General features: G+C 47.9%; 2 protein-coding genes across 7 annotated transcripts; one reads left to right on the plus strand and one right to left on the minus strand.

Moving 5' to 3' along the window:
- Positions 1-90: 90 nt before the first annotated feature.
- On the plus strand, positions 91-5,858 carry LOC131132487 (PDZ domain-containing protein 7-like). 6 transcript variants are annotated; one of them, XM_058078186.2, is made up of 18 exons: positions 91-325; positions 666-774; positions 878-1,072; positions 1,159-1,296; positions 1,364-1,538; positions 1,602-1,778; positions 1,842-1,989; positions 2,500-2,560; positions 2,644-2,821; positions 2,890-3,089; positions 3,165-3,326; positions 3,398-3,546; positions 3,627-3,718; positions 4,312-4,403; positions 4,479-4,550; positions 4,715-5,173; positions 5,262-5,362; positions 5,431-5,858. In XM_058078186.2, the coding sequence occupies exons 3-18, from the start codon at positions 913-915 to the stop codon at positions 5,572-5,574; spliced, it is 2,508 nt and encodes an 835-aa protein (XP_057934169.2). In that variant the 5' UTR covers positions 91-325; positions 666-774; positions 878-912; the 3' UTR covers positions 5,575-5,858. The 6 variants fall into 6 exon arrangements, with proteins under 6 accessions (XP_057934169.2, XP_057934168.2, XP_078644375.1 ...); XM_058078185.2 differs by having other exon boundaries at positions 666-770; XM_078788249.1 differs by having other exon boundaries at positions 666-770; positions 1,620-1,778.
- A 20-nt stretch (positions 5,859-5,878) lies between these two features.
- lzts2b (leucine zipper, putative tumor suppressor 2b) lies at positions 5,879-15,674 on the minus strand. The gene is made up of 6 exons (XM_058078205.2): positions 15,464-15,674; positions 8,192-8,599; positions 7,531-8,118; positions 7,339-7,461; positions 7,128-7,274; positions 5,879-7,058 (listed from the first exon to the last, which is right to left on the minus strand). Exons 2-6 carry the CDS (start codon positions 8,570-8,572, stop codon positions 6,417-6,419), a joined length of 1,881 nt encoding a protein of 626 aa, XP_057934188.2. The 5' UTR covers positions 8,573-8,599; positions 15,464-15,674; the 3' UTR covers positions 5,879-6,416.
- Between the last annotated feature and the right edge of the window lie 814 nt (positions 15,675-16,488).

Here is a 16,488-nt window from a genome sequence, read left to right on the forward strand (position 1 = left end):
TACATTGAACGTGTCATCCAATAAATTCTCGCCTACTGCAACGTCTCAGCCAATCGGCATGAAGTAGAGGGCGGGGCTTGTGCAGCAACTTCCTGGACAGGTTTGTATAGTCGTTAGTCAACTCGGTTACAAGAACACTACGTAGTATTGAGGAGTTTAAGATTTCAAGTTCAACAAAATTTTAAACATTTTAACATTTTACATTTTTTTGGCTTGAGAGAAATTTATTGACGCTTACTTCCGCGGTTGTTTTGTGCCTGTGTTTATGGAGGAGTGATGTAAAAAAGCGCTAGCAAGATAGCTAGCTTCTGGCTTAAAATGCTCGGTAAGTTTTTTTATATTGTATTATATTGGTGAAGCTTCATTCATTGGGGAAGTTTCATCTATTTTGGGCAACTCTTGGAGGCCCTTCGTTTCGCTGTCCACGGTGCTGGGAGGGAAGCCCAGACGTGACGTCACAGGGGAGGGTTAAGTTTAGTAGAGCGTAGCCCAGGCAACGCACCACGTGACACGCGGATGGCACATCCAGAGCTAAATAACACCTGATAATCCACCTATTATGTCTCCATCTTCTTTTTACACACTCGTTACTGTGTCAAATTCGACAAAAATTGGAAGTAAATGTAGAATTTGTAATGTTTACACGAGCACTCTTGCTTTCACAGCAGAAAGTTGAGAGAGGCGCATCATGGAAAAGAAGAATGGACCGACCTGTGACTTCAGGAAGCCAAAACGTTGGCCTTCATGCCACAAAGCATCTGGCTCCACCAGTAAGTAAGTCGACCTACTGAAAACAGCAGGTTAATAATATCCGTACAAGTACACCTTCCATGTTACTGTACCTGCTCACAAAGCCACCTGACCCCCTCCTGTGTAGACCCCTCTGCCTGAAAGGGGTCACTGCCGAGCTCTATGGCTCATTCATCAGACCCCTCCTGCAGGGAAAAGGCCCAGGCACCCGCGGCGCACGCGGCTGCACGGAACATTCTACGAAAGAAGGAGCAGCGGCGGCGAGGAAACCGATCTTCCTCTCCCATGGGTCGCGTCATCCTCATCAATTCTCCTGTGGACGGTGAGGAACGATAGAAAGATGAACAATATTAGCAATATATATTAGGCTCCACCCCCTTTGCAAATGGCTGACCTGCTATTTCCCAGGTGGTGACGACAGCGAGGACCTTCACACCATCACGGTGGACAAAAGCCAGGACGGCAAGTTGGGCTTCAGCGTGCGCGGCGGCTCCGAGCATGGCCTGAGCATCTTCGTCAGCAAGGTGGAGGACGGCAGCACGGCAGGTGGGGCCGAGCGGCGTCACGCCACATGGTCGTGGCGTCATGTTTGTCACCTCGTGGTTGTGCGCAGAGGACGCCGGCCTGCTGGTGGGCGACAAGCTGGTGGAGGTGAACGGCGTCAGCCTGGAGAGCATCACCATGAGCAGCGCCGTCAAGGTGCTGACGGGAAACAGCCGGCTGAGGATGGTGGTGAGGCGCGTGGGCAAGGTGCCCGGCATCCGCTACTCCAAGGAGAAGACCACCTGGTGAGCGAGCGGGTCGATTTGACCATTCATGGAAGCTTTGTTCAGACACCGGTTCCCATCCAGGGTGGACCTGATACACAGGCGCATGGTGGTGGAGGAAAGTGGGCGCACGCCCTCGGACACCAGCTCGGGAAGCGCCCTCCGCCGCATCATCCACCTGTACACCACCTCTGACGACTACTGCCTGGGCTTCAACATCCGCGGCGGGAAGGAGTTCGGCTTGGGAATTTACGTCTCCAAGTAGGTCCTCTTCTTGAAACGCTTCCCGGCGCCGACGCGACACGCTGACTCCTCACGTCTCAGACTGGACCCCGGCGGCTTGGCCGAGCAGAACGGCGTCAAGATGGGCGACCAGATCCTGGCTGCTAACGGCGTCAGCTTCGAGGACATCAGCCACAGCAGCGCCGTGGAGGTGCTTAAGAGCCACACGCATGTCATGCTGACCATCGAGGTGAGAGTCACCCGTCAGGGCATCCTGAACATGTTGAGATGCAGACTCCGGTTCTCTAGGTGGCGCTAGTGCACATTACCTGTCGTTACAGAGTAGATCAGGTTACAAAATAATGTCATCACTCGCTTGCCCATCTGCAGAAAAAAGTCATTTTTATGCCAACATCCCAACGACATTACACGTTGCTCAGATTGCTTCCATAACAAAGCAGGCAGTGTTGACATGGCAACGGGGCTTATGTTAAAGATCATGTGGAGCCGTGGCGGCCATGACAGCTGGCACGCAGTCATAATATTCCTCATTCGCTCTTCTAGCTTGGGTTTCCGTGTGCATTATTCACCAGACGGCGAGGATCGGTTGCCGAGGGAAGCACGGAGCTCTGCTCTCCATCATAAAGTGATATTTAAGCAGATGGCGCTCACTGCAGGAAGGTCCAACAGTGAAATGTTTGTCCTTGGCAAAAACAGCAATAAAGTTTCATTCAAGCTGATTTACATATTTCCCCGCCAGGAAGCCGGCCGCTACCCAGCTTACAAGGAGATGGTGGCGGAGTACCGATGGCTCAACAAGTGTACGCATCTCTCCTCTAACTTCCTGTCTTCTAATTTAACTTCCTGTCCCGGCCCTCGCTAATTAGGATCTTTTCTTGCTCAGTGGCCAACAGGGGTCCGAAGTCTTCCTCACTGGGCTCAGAATCCAACTCCTCAGCCTCTTCGCTGTCCTCAGGCACTCCGGTCAGTTCTCTAAGCGGCCTGTCCCAGGTCATGTTCCCCCCCAGTCTGCCGTTTGCCTCCGACATGGTGGACGTGTGCATCTCCACTGAGGACCAGAGGTCAGGCTTCATCTTCTCCAAGCTTCTCCTAAAATGGCAGACGTCATGATGCTTGTTTGGTGCGCCAGGTGCGCCTCGGAGGAGCGCACCGAGGCCGCCATCCAGACAGACACCACCCGCAGCCTGGGGGCCACCACGCTGCTCCGGGAAACGGCCATCCGCGAGGAGGGGGGCGTGAAGAGGGAGTCCCCCAAGACGGCGGTGCTGTTGGCTCTTAGCAGACCCAGCCGACCCATCAGCCGCTCGCAGAGCCAGGTCACCGTGGCAGGTGTGGACACGAGGGGGGGTTAATACGTTGAAGGGACTCCTTTAAGACTGTCCTCTCAATGTCTCCACCAAGCAGAGATCAGCCATAAAAAGTCCAAGAAGCAGAAAGGAGGGGGAAACTCTGAGGAGAAGAGCGCCCTCCAGCGCTCCAAGACCTTAGTCAACCTTCTGTTCAAGGGTGCAAGGAAGAGAAACGCCTCCAGGGGGCGCTCCAAGTCACCATCTGATGACAAGGAAGGTAACCTCCACCAAGGAAGCCTCTTCCACACAAGACACCACAGCCATGTGTCACATCTGATCATCCGGCAGGTGTGAGCCTTGGTGGAGGTCAGAGCACCGCCGGTGGGACGCAGCTCGGCCGCACACCAAAGTGCGAGATGCTGCGAGCGGTGGACGACATGGCGCGCAGACTGTTGACCGAGGAGGAGGCGGACGAGGTGATGAAGGCGTGTCAGACGGTAAGAAAAACTGGCTGACGTACCTTTTTTTTTGCATCTTCTTGGTGTCAATGATGCACTTCCTGTTCCTCCCTGGTCAGTATGTGGCGGAAAGGTCAGTGGAGACGTTAATACGCCACCTGCTGGCCGTGCTGGACAGGCCTGAGAAACTGCTGCTGCTCAGGGAGGTCAGGTAGGACAAAAGTTATGAAATGTTAAGAAATCTTTCATTCCACGCCCCCTGCTGGCTTCAATCAATATTGTTGGCATACTTGAGGCTCCTTAAAAATTCAAGTTTTCAGCCTGAGGTCCCAAAACGTCCTCTCACTCCCTCTGGTTATCATTTATTCCCAATGGGAAAAAACACAAAATATGCAATATTTTGTAAACATGTGCAACGTGGATATTTTTAGGTTACTTCAAAGCCTTGACTTGGTTAATAATTGATTTTGATGCATTATTAATTTTGGACCTGAGTTTATTTTTTAAATAATAATGATAAATTGTAAAATATTTTTTTATTATATGGGTCATCCTTATTTGTCAACTGGTGCAACGCAAATCATCTGCACCTCAACCACCACCAAGACCAGGGACATGGTGGTGGACTCGAGGAGAAACAGACTTGTACATGAAGTGGAATTAGAAATACCAACCAGATTAGGATTAAAGGATTTCTCTGCATAATCGCCCTGACTTCAATGTTGCAATGACTCATTCATTACTGTACTACAATACCGTATGTACGGGTACTACAGTATAAATATTTGCTACGCTCCCCTGCAGAACGCTGCTTCCTCCCGCCCACCTCAGCGAGTTCAACAGCACCGTGGAGGCCGTGGAAGTGGAGGCGTACGACATCCTCAAGTACCGTTCAGGTGTGGTCACGTGACACCAACATTGTGTCTCAATGGCACGTCTCACCTCCTGCCGCCCCCTTTCTTTCGCCACAGTCCGAACTCCGCCTCTTCGCTCTCCCACGTCCGGTCAGGCGCCCAAACGTCACCTCATCACACCCATCCCAGGTCGGCACCTCAGCACTGTGACTCCGATGATTCTTTAAAGACAAAATATTATTCATATTCCAAATCAATGAAGCAAGAACTGTGCAAGAACTACCACCAGGGGGCGTAATGTCACCGCATTAAGACTTCTGTGTTATGCTGTGATGGGTTGTGCTGTGTGTCAGATTGCAGAGGAGGCTTCGCGCTCCACAGTGCAGAGGTGGTGGAGAAGGAGAGCAACCTAGTGGAGAAGCTGGAGAAGCTCAGCCTATCCAGCGAGAGAAGCCGCCACCTGTCCACGACCTTCACGCCGCTGCTGGACATCCCGGTGGACGGATACCATCCGGAGTCCGCGAGGCCCAAAGCCTCACCCAGGAGGCACCCAGGCCCCAACTGGCTGCTCGCCCACAACCAGGACCCTTTGCTGAGAACAGACATCGGAACCGTTCGCTCCGTGCACTTTGAGGACGTCAACCGTGACTCACCCGAGGCCGTGTTCATGTTGCGCAAGAGTCGGCCATCGCTGGCACAAGTCTTCACCTCAGGAGGGCAGCTGAACGGCCATCAGGTTCTCCCGGAGAATAACACCAAGCTGGATTATGAGCTCCAAACTGTCTGCATCTCCAAGACCAAGCAGTCCCTGGGTAAGCAGGACCCCCAGCGTTGAGCCTACAGGATGTGATGTCACAGTATTAGTAGATTTGAACTTACAGTGGACGTTTGACCTTTCAGGCATCAGCATATCTGGCGGGATGGAGTCCAAGGTTCAGCCAGTGGTGAAGGTGGAGAAGATCTTCCCAGGTGGAGCCGCCTCCACCTGTGAGGTTCTGAAGGTAGTGATACACAACATGTTAGACGGACTGTACCCGTATCCGTGACCTCTCCCGCTCTTGCTCTCCAGGCCGGGTTCGAGCTGGTGAGCGTCGACGGTGCCTCACTTCAAGGCGTCACCCATCAGCACGCCGTTGACCTCATACGGAAGGCCTTCAGTAACAAGGCCCAAAACCCCATGGTGATGGTGATCAAAGTTCCTCACAAGCCTTGAAAAGAACACAAGGCGGTGACGCCTCATTAGCACACTCTAGTGGTCAGTCCATGCAGCACAGCACCCGTAACAGCCACAAAAACCCTCATCAGCATCAAATTATACACTTTCAGACATTCACAGTTAAATTAGTCATAAGTTCATGAAAAAAATAGTTAAAACAATCCAACAACAATAAAACGCAATGAAATGCGATGCTTGACATCCAAACTCAACTTGCAAGCAAATGTTTGGCCACAAGGAGGCAGCTAAGCGCTGTCATGCCAATTTAACAACAGCACGAACCAAAAGAAAAAATACAAAATTCAGATGTAACCTTTAATAAAAACAGAGTGAAAATAAAGAAAGCGGAACAAAACAACATTAAAACATTTCTTTGGTCTATTCACAGTGGCTCTGTGACTTATTTATTTACAGCAATCAGAAAACAAAGTCTTCCTCTTCCTGTCCTGGTGATTGTACGCGTGGAAGATGAGCCATCGTGAAGCATTTCTATTCTTCAAGTATTAAAAGAAAGCAGGTGGATTGACTGCGGCAGTTTGTCAGCGTTACAAGATGGCGCCGTGGTGGAGCCGGCCCTTTAAGGCAACACAATTTTTTGCATCACGGTGATAGTTTGCTGTTTTTTTTTTCCATGCAGGCCGCATGATAAACTGATAAACACTGATGTCATCTTCTGCAACAACTGGCTGAGTCACGTGGGCTACATTTACGTGCAGGCAGCGTGGGCCGGGCGCCGATGGCGGCCACAGAGTGGGTGGGAGTGTGGAGTCCTCGTGGGAGCAGGAGGAGGCGGATGACAAACAGGAAGATTGTGACGTGTGACTGACAAAAACAGCGAGTCAAATTTCAGTGGCGGCGACGTCGTCAAAAATGATCTCGTTCCCGCTGCCTTCGTCATCGTCTCTGTTCTCCAGCTCTCGGCTGAGCTCCCCCAGCATCTGCTCCAGCTCGCGGTTCCTGCGGTACATGTTGACGTAGTTGTGCTGCAGCTCCTTCTGGTAGCGGACCACCTTGTCCTTCTCCTCCTGCCATATCCTGCGCTCCTCCTCGAAGCTGCTGGCTTGCTGCTCGGCCCGCTGGTGCTCCAGTGCCAGCTCGGCTCTCAAGCGCTCCGATAAACTCTGCTCGCCGTCCTGGTGCTCCTGGAACACCTGACATTGTCTACTTCCTGCTCCCTGAGCGGCGAGGGTGTCTCGGAGGTGCGCCAAGTCTCCCTCCAGGCGTGCCGCCTTCTCCCGGAGCAGCTCGGCCTCGCTCTTGCGGCGCTGGAGCTCGTTCTCGCACACCTCCAGCTCCATGCTGCGCGTGCGGGCGGCACCGCCGGCGTCCTGCAACAGGGCCTGCGTGTTGGTCAGCTCGCCACGAGTCTCACGGAGCTGGCCCCGCAGTGACACGATCTCCCCAACGCGCTGCGCCAGCTCCCCCTGGACCTCCTTCAGCTGCTGCTTCAACAAGGAGATCTCTCCTGACTTCTGGCACACCTGCAAGGAACAAGGACGCGCTGAAGCCGTGTGTGCGCTTAAGGAGGTGTGTTTCGGGAAAATATTCACCTCCCACTTGCTCTCCTCCAGTCGAGGTCCAAGCTGGATCTTCTCATGCTCGTAGGAGGTGCAGCGCTCCTCCAGATGCTCCCGTTCCTTCAGGAGCTGGCCAAAGTCCTCCTGAAGCTTCTTCTTTTCCTGCTGGAGCTGATGTATCTACGGGATGCCACAGCACGATGTTGGCAGTGTTGGAGAAGAAGCAAAAGCCGAAGGTTCTCACCTGCATCTGAAGCACCTGCTGGGCTCGCTGGGCCTTCTGAGAGGCCGTCTGCATCCTGGTGGCGCAGCTCTGCCTCAGCTCCTCCAGCTCCAGCTCGAAACGCTTCTGCTTCTCCTCGTAGACCTGAAAACACGCCGACACGGGATCAGCCTGCAAGCGAGGACGTGACGAGAAAAGAAGAAATGGAGCCACCTGACAAATGGCGGCCTCGTTCTCGTCCAGGTTTTCTCTGAGCTGCTGGAGCTCCTCCTCTCGCTCCCTCAGTTTGTCCTCCAGGTCCCTCACCACGCCCTCGTAGCCCTCGACCGGTCCCGGGGAGCGCCCACCGGACCCGCAGTCAGACAGCGGTTGACCTCGCCCGCTGATGGACCCGCTGCTCTTGCTGGAGGATGAGCGCCCGCTGTCCGAGTTCGAGTGCCCGTGCGCGTTGACAGAGGGGGTGCTCTTGGTCGCCTCCGGGTGACCTGCCAGCGCCGCCTCTCCCGTCACCGGGCCGCCGTACGGTGGCAGGCTGGAGAGCGAGTTGCGGCCCGAGTCAGACAGCGAGCAGGAGTGGCTGCCGCTGCCGCTTCCGCCACCGTTTCGTCCTGCGCTGTACGAGCTGCGCTTCTCGGAGCCGGAAGGTGACAGCTCCCGGTGGGCGGGGCTGAGCAGGTTCACGTTGCTTTGGCTGTCGGGTCCGGTGGCGCCGTGGCGGGGGGAGAGGTAATGCATGGGAGTGCGGCCCTTGGGGATGACGGGTTTGAAGGCGGTGGGCCGCAGAACCGTTTTCTCCATCGTCTGCAGGAAACAGACACGACAACACAAACGGTCATATATTGTCGTCTTATATTCATCTCGCATTCAAACTCGCCTTTTCCAGTTTTCCTGACACGGGTACGAGTCGTGGCGGTGGCCCTCCCAGATTCCCGTTCAAGCCTTCCTTCGTCCCATCTTGGTAGTTTGTTGGACTGGAAGCGTGGACGTCGGTCCAGTCATCGACGTAGTCCCACTTCCCCTTGCTGGATGCCCCGTTGGATGGAGGACTACCGGTGTGCAAGAAGTGTTCCAGAGGAGACGCCGGTGCTCCCAGCTCCTGAAAGGGGCCTGGATGTGCCGCCGCCAGGCTGCCAAGCGAGCCCACGCGGTCTAGAGGGGCAATCGGAGGCGAGGGTCCTGAGCGGTGTCGCCTGCGCGATCGGGCGCGGTGGCCTGGGTCACGGGGCTCGGCGGAGACGGGAACAACCAGCGCCATGCTGGCTGCAAGGTGGGCTCACTCTCTCTGGGGAAAAACATTGACTCCATTAGGCAGCCATGGCGGCACAGAAAGTACAACCAAAGACGCTCATTCCCTCCATAACCACACACACACACACACACACACACACACACACAGGCCAGCCCATTGATGAGGCCCATTCAAGCATCACAAATGGGCCTTGAGGCTTTGGGTCCGTCAGGCAGCACAAGCAAAGAGTCTCTGTTCATTGGTCATGTAGGACGGCTTGAAGCACGCTGGCAGCAACAAAGCCTCCTGTCGCCACGCATTGGATCAGCCTCAGGAGGAACGCCGATAAAAAAAAAAAAAAAACAGACTATCCAGCCCCGGGACGGCCCAGGCTGGGAAAAAGTTGAGCATTGCTTGGAAATAGATGTAGATCATGAGGAACAGACATCTTTGTTGTCTCCTTGCTGGGACAGTGCCAACTTCCTTCATGAATCATCAGGAATCCCTCGCCACTTCCTGCTTTGTATTTCAATCTGTTATAGTCTCTCAAAAGTATATTACTTAATAATCCCTTGCTGTTTCCTAGTTTAATACGACCTATATTAGTTAAAAAATATGCATATTTAAGCAAATATGTATTTTTGGAAGCGCGCAGACCTCACAGCTAGGAGACCCGAGTTCAATCCCATCCTCGGCCATCTCTATGTGGAGTTTGCATGTTCTCCCCGTGCATGTGTGGGTTTTCTCCGAGTACTCCGGTTTTCTCCCACATTCCAAAAACATGCTAGGTTAATTAGCCACTCCAAATCGTCCATTAGGTATGAATGTGAGTGTGAATGGTTGTTTGTGCCCTGTGATTGGCTGGCCACCAGTCCAGGGTGGACCCCGCCTCTCGCCTGAAGACAGCTGGGATCGGCTCCAGCACCCCCACGAGCCTCGTGAGGAAAAGCGGTAGAAAATGAATGAATGAATGAATTTTTGGCATAAATAAAGTACATCAAAGCATAAAAATGGCTAAATATAGAAAAAAAATAGGACACATTAGATGATGTTAAGGTCTCTGCCACATTACTGTAATGTTGGGTGAGACACACAAGCACCAAACAACAAGTTCTGTCTGTCCCCCACTCAGCTCCCTTAGTACCACAACACATTTACAGCAACATTCATCTTATTATTTCTACTTTACTGGGATAAAGGAGGGATTACTGTACAACATAAATAAACTTTACTGCTCAATAATCTTTCAAAATAAGGCCGGCCCAGGGTCTGGGAGCTGGAGGACCATGGCCTACATGAAGGTATTTTCCTCGTTCTCGCAGCATTCTGTTGCTTCATGCCCGAGTCCAACACTCCATGACCTTGAACGACAAGCTGGGTGCTCACCAGCATGACCCACTTCTGTGCTGGTGTGTGTGTGTGTTGAGGGTGCTGGTAGGGCGCAACCTACTTCTTCCAGCCTACTTTTAGTGTTTGCTTCCAGAAGGGTGCGGCTGTTATCTTTCGGAGGTTTGGCGAGGTAAGTCCACTATAGTATTGTTCGCCGTTAGACACTATGATGCATAACTGCCCTGGGATAGGCTCCAGCATCCCCGTGACCCTCGTGAGGATAAGCGGTAGAAAATTAATGAAAGAATGAAGAAATCAGGAAGGGGCCTTTTCCACACCATTTTGGATGTTGAGAGCAAGTGGTGCGCACGTGGGACCAGAAAGCTAGGCCAGACAGGGGTCATCACTCCCACTGGTCGCCGCTGCTAAAAGCGTCCTGACTTCCAAAACAATCCACCACGGCACAAAGCAATCCACTCGCACCTTCCAAGCTGAAGCTGGAAAAAAATATAACCAATTTACAAGGCAACTCCCAGTAGCGACGCTCCAAGACACTTTAGCACATTCATTGGATGGATTGGATGACGCGCCAGAGAGATTAACACCCCGACCCAGGGATCACAGCAAAACACGATCCGTGATTACGATATGCGTGAATCCCGGGAAGCTGCTTGCCATAATCCAGCAGATAGTTATCTGACACTTCTATCAGGGTGACTTCTATCAGATTGCTCGCCAACACTGCAAGCACATTTTCCTCTGTTGAGAATGAAGAAAATACATTCATGTATACTAATACATCTGAGTCACAGGAACAGGAATATATAGCCATCGTCATGTAACAACATCATGCTCTGGTTTCTAATAACAAACAGCAGCTTCCAATAGTAATATTACTAGCGTCATCGCTAATGCTAATGTAGCAAAGGAGTGAAGTTCTACCTAAACGGACGGGAAAAAGAACATCAGCGACACTTGACACCTCCAAAAAGAGACTTCTATACTTGGTGTCACTCAAACTCCCCCCAGTTTGTGCGTCTTCAAATCCGGTTGCTCAGGTTCAGCGAAGGCTTTTCTTTCCCGCCTGCGTACACAGCATGCGTCACTTCGCTGCAAGGACACACAGGAAGTGGTCACCAACTGGTTTGCATACGACTGGGGCGTCCGGAGTTGTTCCACCTGAGGGTATGCACGGGGAAAACATGCAAACACAGAGATGGCCATGGTTGGAATTGAACCCTGGTCTGCGCATTAACCACTGGACCGCCGTGCTGCCAAAAATAATCATTAACTCACTAAATGCAAAAGACATAGTTACACATTTTTATAAACCCGATCACACGATCCCGACAACGTGTTTCTACTAAAGGAGGTGATGATGCAACTCCACACCAATGGATTAAACTTGAGAGCAATTTGAATGCCATAAAAACAGCCACTAGGTGGCAGACGTGTGTTATGAGAGGAAGGAGAAACATACCACAAGAAGAGGAAGCGGTTATTTGCGTACCACATGAAAAAAAAACGCGCTGTAGGGAAACTTTAACGCATGCACACGCACGTTCACAGGTTTTCGCTCGCAGGGTTTTCTAATTGCGCCAGTCGTTTGCAGTAATGAGGAAGTATAAAGTATTAGTATACGTTACAGGCCTCCAGGCAGGGCAAGATGAGCAGCTGTGTGCTTTAACGGCTCTGGGATCATAACGACCGTTTACATAAGAGCGCCACCCCCCCTCACCTGCTGCTCTTCGGTCATGTGACTCAACCTGACCAAACAGAGAACAAACAGCAGCCGAAGAAGAAGAAGAAGAAGAAGAAGAAGAAGAAGAAGAAGAAGAAGAAGAAGAAGAAGAAGAAGAAGAGTGGTATTAGAGCACATTGACAGGCTGTGAAAATCTGCTGGTGATTAATGACAGATGCGAGAAAGGAGGGGCCAGATTAGCATTTAATCTGGGAGGCGGGACGTCAAAACTATCTCCTCTAAATCTGTCCCGGCCTGCATGAAAAATATGAGATGTTTGCCAAAAAGAGAGAGCGAAGTGAATCCATCTTTTGCAAACAGGTAAGTCCGGCCAGGCAGCTCTGCTTTGTTGCACATCCGGAGTGACATTGAAGGACCTGATATGGAAACGTACAACAACGACTACTAATAACTCATCACGGCAGATTACACTGATGGATCAGCCCTCCTACTCCACTGGTAACTACTGGTGTAAAACTACTGGAAAGCCAAATTGGTTATGATTTATTTGAAACATTTATGGTGGCAAACAAGACAAAAACATAAAAGACAATAAGTCCTGAAAAATATCTTCTATTTTATTTTGATTTTATTAGATATTTTATTTGTTTTCTCTTTATTCTATATTATGCATGTAATACATAAGAAAATAATAACACTTTAATAAATTAAATTATATATGAAGTCGATATTATTAAATATGTTCTGTTATATTTGTTTTTTTATTAGATATTTTTATTATTTGTTTATCCATTATATGTATTACAAATGTAATAAATAAGGCATAAAAGACATAAATAAGGAAATAATTAATTATATAATAAAATATATACAAATGTAATAAATAATAAAATTTTATTAAAATATTTAAATAAAATTATCTGACTTTTTTTAGTGCAGCAGACATAAACAAATCATTAAATAATAAATAATTAAAAATAACAAAAACAAGTTTGACAGTAAAATTATGTTACTTTTGTGCAGTAAAGAAGTAAATAGGTGATTAAATTAAGATATATATATTAAATGATTTCGGGGGGGTGTTGTTTGGTTTGGTTCCGCTTTGGTACAGATTGCATGTGATTTCAAAGGCAGCCATATTTATAAGAATGGAGTTTTAAACAGGAGGGACACTGCATGGTCATCAACAAAAACTTGCTTGGAAGAATGTCTACTCATCATCATCATCATCATAAATATCACAAATATAATCATACAATGACATCAAATGAATCAAAGCAGCCCATCATGCTTGGCGGACTGCACATCTGACCCCCCCCCCCCCCCCCCCGCCCCCACCGTGCAGGCAAGCCCAACGGCTCTCTGGGCTAATGACTTGAGATATCAACCCGCCCCCTTGTCGCCCCCCCGGGCTGGGTCGGCTCTTATGTAACACCGTGACGTGGCCACTGGCTCAGCAGGCCTCCCACCAAGCAGCCCATCTGCACCCTCAAACATCCTCACGTCTCACTCCGCGCACTCCAACACACCCCGCGCACTCCACGCACTCCGCCACCCGTGACTCCTGTGGGCTCAGTGGGTGTTTGTTGTCCACTTGGTGGCCTCTCGTCTGGAGAATAGTCAGGCCAGAATATCATGCAGTTAAAAATACCAGACAAGCAACCTCAGGGAGATGTCGCCCCACTTCCCGCCACGCCGCTTTCAGACATCACCCCGACGACTGAAAGGCAACAAATATGTATTTTGGATTGACATGGGCCATCAAATATGATGTATGTACGCTAGATTAAATAGGATGTACAAATGCTCCATTGGAGATACATTAACTCATCATTTAACAAATACAGTACAACAATATTCAAAGTAAGTCAAAGATCTTCAAAGTTGACTCCTATGGTAAGAAAAAATATTGAAATAATAAGAAGAACAAATTGGGCTGGCTGTGGTTCCGATCCACTTCACACAAACTGGGCCAAAAGTCAGAAAAGGAGGAAATATGGAAATGCGGGAGGTGAAAAATGTCTGCACATTCATGACATGCTCATGAAAAGTGGGACGGAGCAACAAGCGAGGGGGGGGGGCGGGTTGGCCACACGGTCCTCACACAAAGCTAGGCCATCATATTCGGTGTTTCCAAAAGCCTAAAACGCTCTTGGAACAGCGAGCACACAAGGAAGATGATAACCTTCAATCCATCCATCAAATCCTCTCAGGCGCCGTGCAGGAGGAGGAAACAATGTGGTCATACTCTATGGTTATCATCACTACAGTGGCCACATACACCATAAAATACACACAACAGGAAAATGCTCAATGCGATCACATAAACACTGCACTATCATTTCATAAATGTATGAGAAATATGCTGCACTTTCTGACGACAAAATGGAGGATTAGCCAGACCAGGTTAAATACCAGGTACTAAATAAAGTTTTTTGCACACTTCCTGATGTCATTGACTAATAATTACATTTGTTTGATGATCTGAAAAAAAAGGGGGGGGGCAAACACTTTTTCACAGCACTGTATACTACAGTAAATATGACACCCATAGTATATGCTCCATTCAATTACATTAATTAGCATGTACATATGCTACATTCAAGGTACTTCCAATATAAAGTACATATCTTTGCGTAAATATGATGTACAGTACATATGCTACATTCAAGGTACTTCCAATATAAAGTACATATCTTAGCGTATATATGATGTACAGTACATATGCTACATTAGAGGTACTTTCAATATGACATACATATGCTACATTAAATAGTGTACGTATGCTACATTAGAAGTACTTATGCAAATATGAGGTACTACATATGCAACAGTAAATAGGATGTACATATGCTACATTAAATATGATATACATATGTATATTGCATTAGAGGTGCATTTAATATAATGTACATACTATGCTACATTAAATATGATGTACATATACTACAAAATCATGCTAGGTTAACTGGTGACTCCAAATTGTTCATAGTTATGAATATGGGAGGGAATGATTGTTTATCAAGGGTGTACCACACCTCTTACCCGAAAACAGCTGGGATAGGCTCCAGCAGGCTCCAGAGTACATTTAATATGATGTACATAAATATGGAGTAATGTGCTCCATTCAAGGTATATTAAATATGACGTACATGTGCTATTATGATGTACATATGCAACATTAAATATGGTGTATACACTAAATTAGAGATACATTTAACATGATGTGCATATGCTATGGTAAATATGAAGTTATATGCTCCCTTCAAGGTGCTACAGTAAATATGATGTACATGAAAGGAAGTTAGCCAGGTAATATATCAAATATGGTAAATATTACTCCTAAAGTATTGAAAGATGGAAGTATTTTGGCACCACTAGTAGCCTGGCTAAATTCCTGGTAGTACTGAACGTCTTTTATGCTGTTTGTTTGTTTGTTTGGGTGTTGGGTCATTTCTGTGTTACCCCTTGTCGGCCACCGTAGACGTCCTACATACCATTTGGACTGTACCTCAATCTACTGTAAATCCCTGCTAATATTTGTTTGGAGGGGGTAGCAGATAAGAGAATACGCTTCAAACAGAAAACCCAGTCCGCCAGTCAGTGAGTCATAAACACGAATATAGCATTAATATAACATTTACTGGATATTAATTATTCGTGTTAGCTAGTTAGCTTCGCCTGCTTAATAATTGAACACACACACCTTGACGACCGGTGCCAAAGTTGACATTACTGACACATCAAATATCAGCGATAAAAGACACAATTTCTACCGTGGTAGTAATATTAGCAAAGAAAAACTAGTAATAATTGTGAAATATACAAGCAAAATAAATAATTATGAGAGTATGAAAAAACAACACAAACATCCTTAGCTAACCTACCATGGACCGTCTGGGACAGCTGCTGTGTTCCGGAAAGTCGGCTTGGGACTTGATTTTCGGTCCTGTTGAAATATGAAAAGAAAAACCCTTATCACAAAAGTTATGCGGACTTTTAAAAAATGTTTACAGGAATGTCGTTTCGTGATCGACACTGGGCTACGGCAGCACAGACGACTACTACGAGACAAGTATATTTAAGACCAGCAAGCTAGCGGGAAAGCTAGTACGCACATCCTGTTGGACCTTTCAAAATAAGAACACTTGAGCACTACATCCGGAAATCACAAACCACGCATAAATGATGTCATATTATATTTCATTTGTATCTTTTTCAGTGTGCGGATACAAAAGATCAACTGTGGCGACTCAGTAATCAGGAAAAACAAACAAAATTTTATACAATAAAATAAAAAATATATAATATATTTTGTAATACCGCTTATCCTCACAAGGTCCCTGGGGATGCTGGAGCTTATCCCAGGTGTCTTCGGGCGAGAGGCGGGGTACACCCTGGACTGGTGGCCAGCCAATCACAGGGCAATGGAGTGACCAATTAACCTAGCATGGTTTTGTAATATAATATATATATAATTTTTACTTTTGTGCATATTTACATTCAAATGTTGTACTAGTATAATAAGTTATTTAGGCTTCCCTTTTTTAATTTTTGCTCTAATTTTCCCTTTTTTTTAATTTCGTCAATGTTCCACAAAAGGTTTTATGGTTAAAATGACAACAATGTTAGAATCCATTATTGTGGTGTTCATAAACTTTTATTTTGCCTTATACAAAGACCGTCGAAAATGTGGCCCGGGGGCCATTTGCAGCCATCGGCACATTAAAAACATACATTTAAACAAATAAAGTTGTTAAAAATATCCCAAAAAGGCAGTAATTTTACAAGAATAAAGTAGAAATATTCTAATAAATATATATGTAACTTGTTAGCATCTCTAAGTAAGAGTAATAGTCAGAGTAAAATTCCTCCAAGATGTAGTTTTCCTGAGGACTTTGTGCTCAACAAC

Source organism: Doryrhamphus excisus, linkage group LG2, assembly GCF_037039965.1.
Source record: "Doryrhamphus excisus strain RoL-2023G ecotype Guam linkage group LG2, RoL_Dexc_Guam_v1.1, whole genome shotgun sequence".
Classification (NCBI taxonomy): domain Eukaryota; kingdom Metazoa; phylum Chordata; class Actinopteri; order Syngnathiformes; family Syngnathidae; genus Doryrhamphus; species Doryrhamphus excisus.

Coding starts and splice junctions, on each gene's coding strand:
- LOC131132487 (XM_058078186.2), top strand. CDS start 913: ATGGCTCATTCATCAGACCCCTCCTGCAGGGAAAAGGCCCAGGCACCC. Junction 3,090..3,164: donor GAGCCAGGTCACCGTGGCAG/GTGTGGACACGA, acceptor TCCACCAAGCAG/AGATCAGCCATAAAAAGTCC. Junction 4,551..4,714: donor CCTCATCACACCCATCCCAG/GTCGGCACCTCA, acceptor GCTGTGTGTCAG/ATTGCAGAGGAGGCTTCGCG.
- lzts2b (XM_058078205.2), bottom strand. CDS start 8,572: ATGGCGCTGGTTGTTCCCGTCTCCGCCGAGCCCCGTGACCCAGGCCAC. Junction 8,119..8,191: donor TGTCAGGAAAACTGGAAAAG/GCGAGTTTGAAT, acceptor TGTTTCCTGCAG/ACGATGGAGAAAACGGTTCT. Junction 7,275..7,338: donor AGCAGGTGCTTCAGATGCAG/GTGAGAACCTTC, acceptor GGCATCCCGTAG/ATACATCAGCTCCAGCAGGA.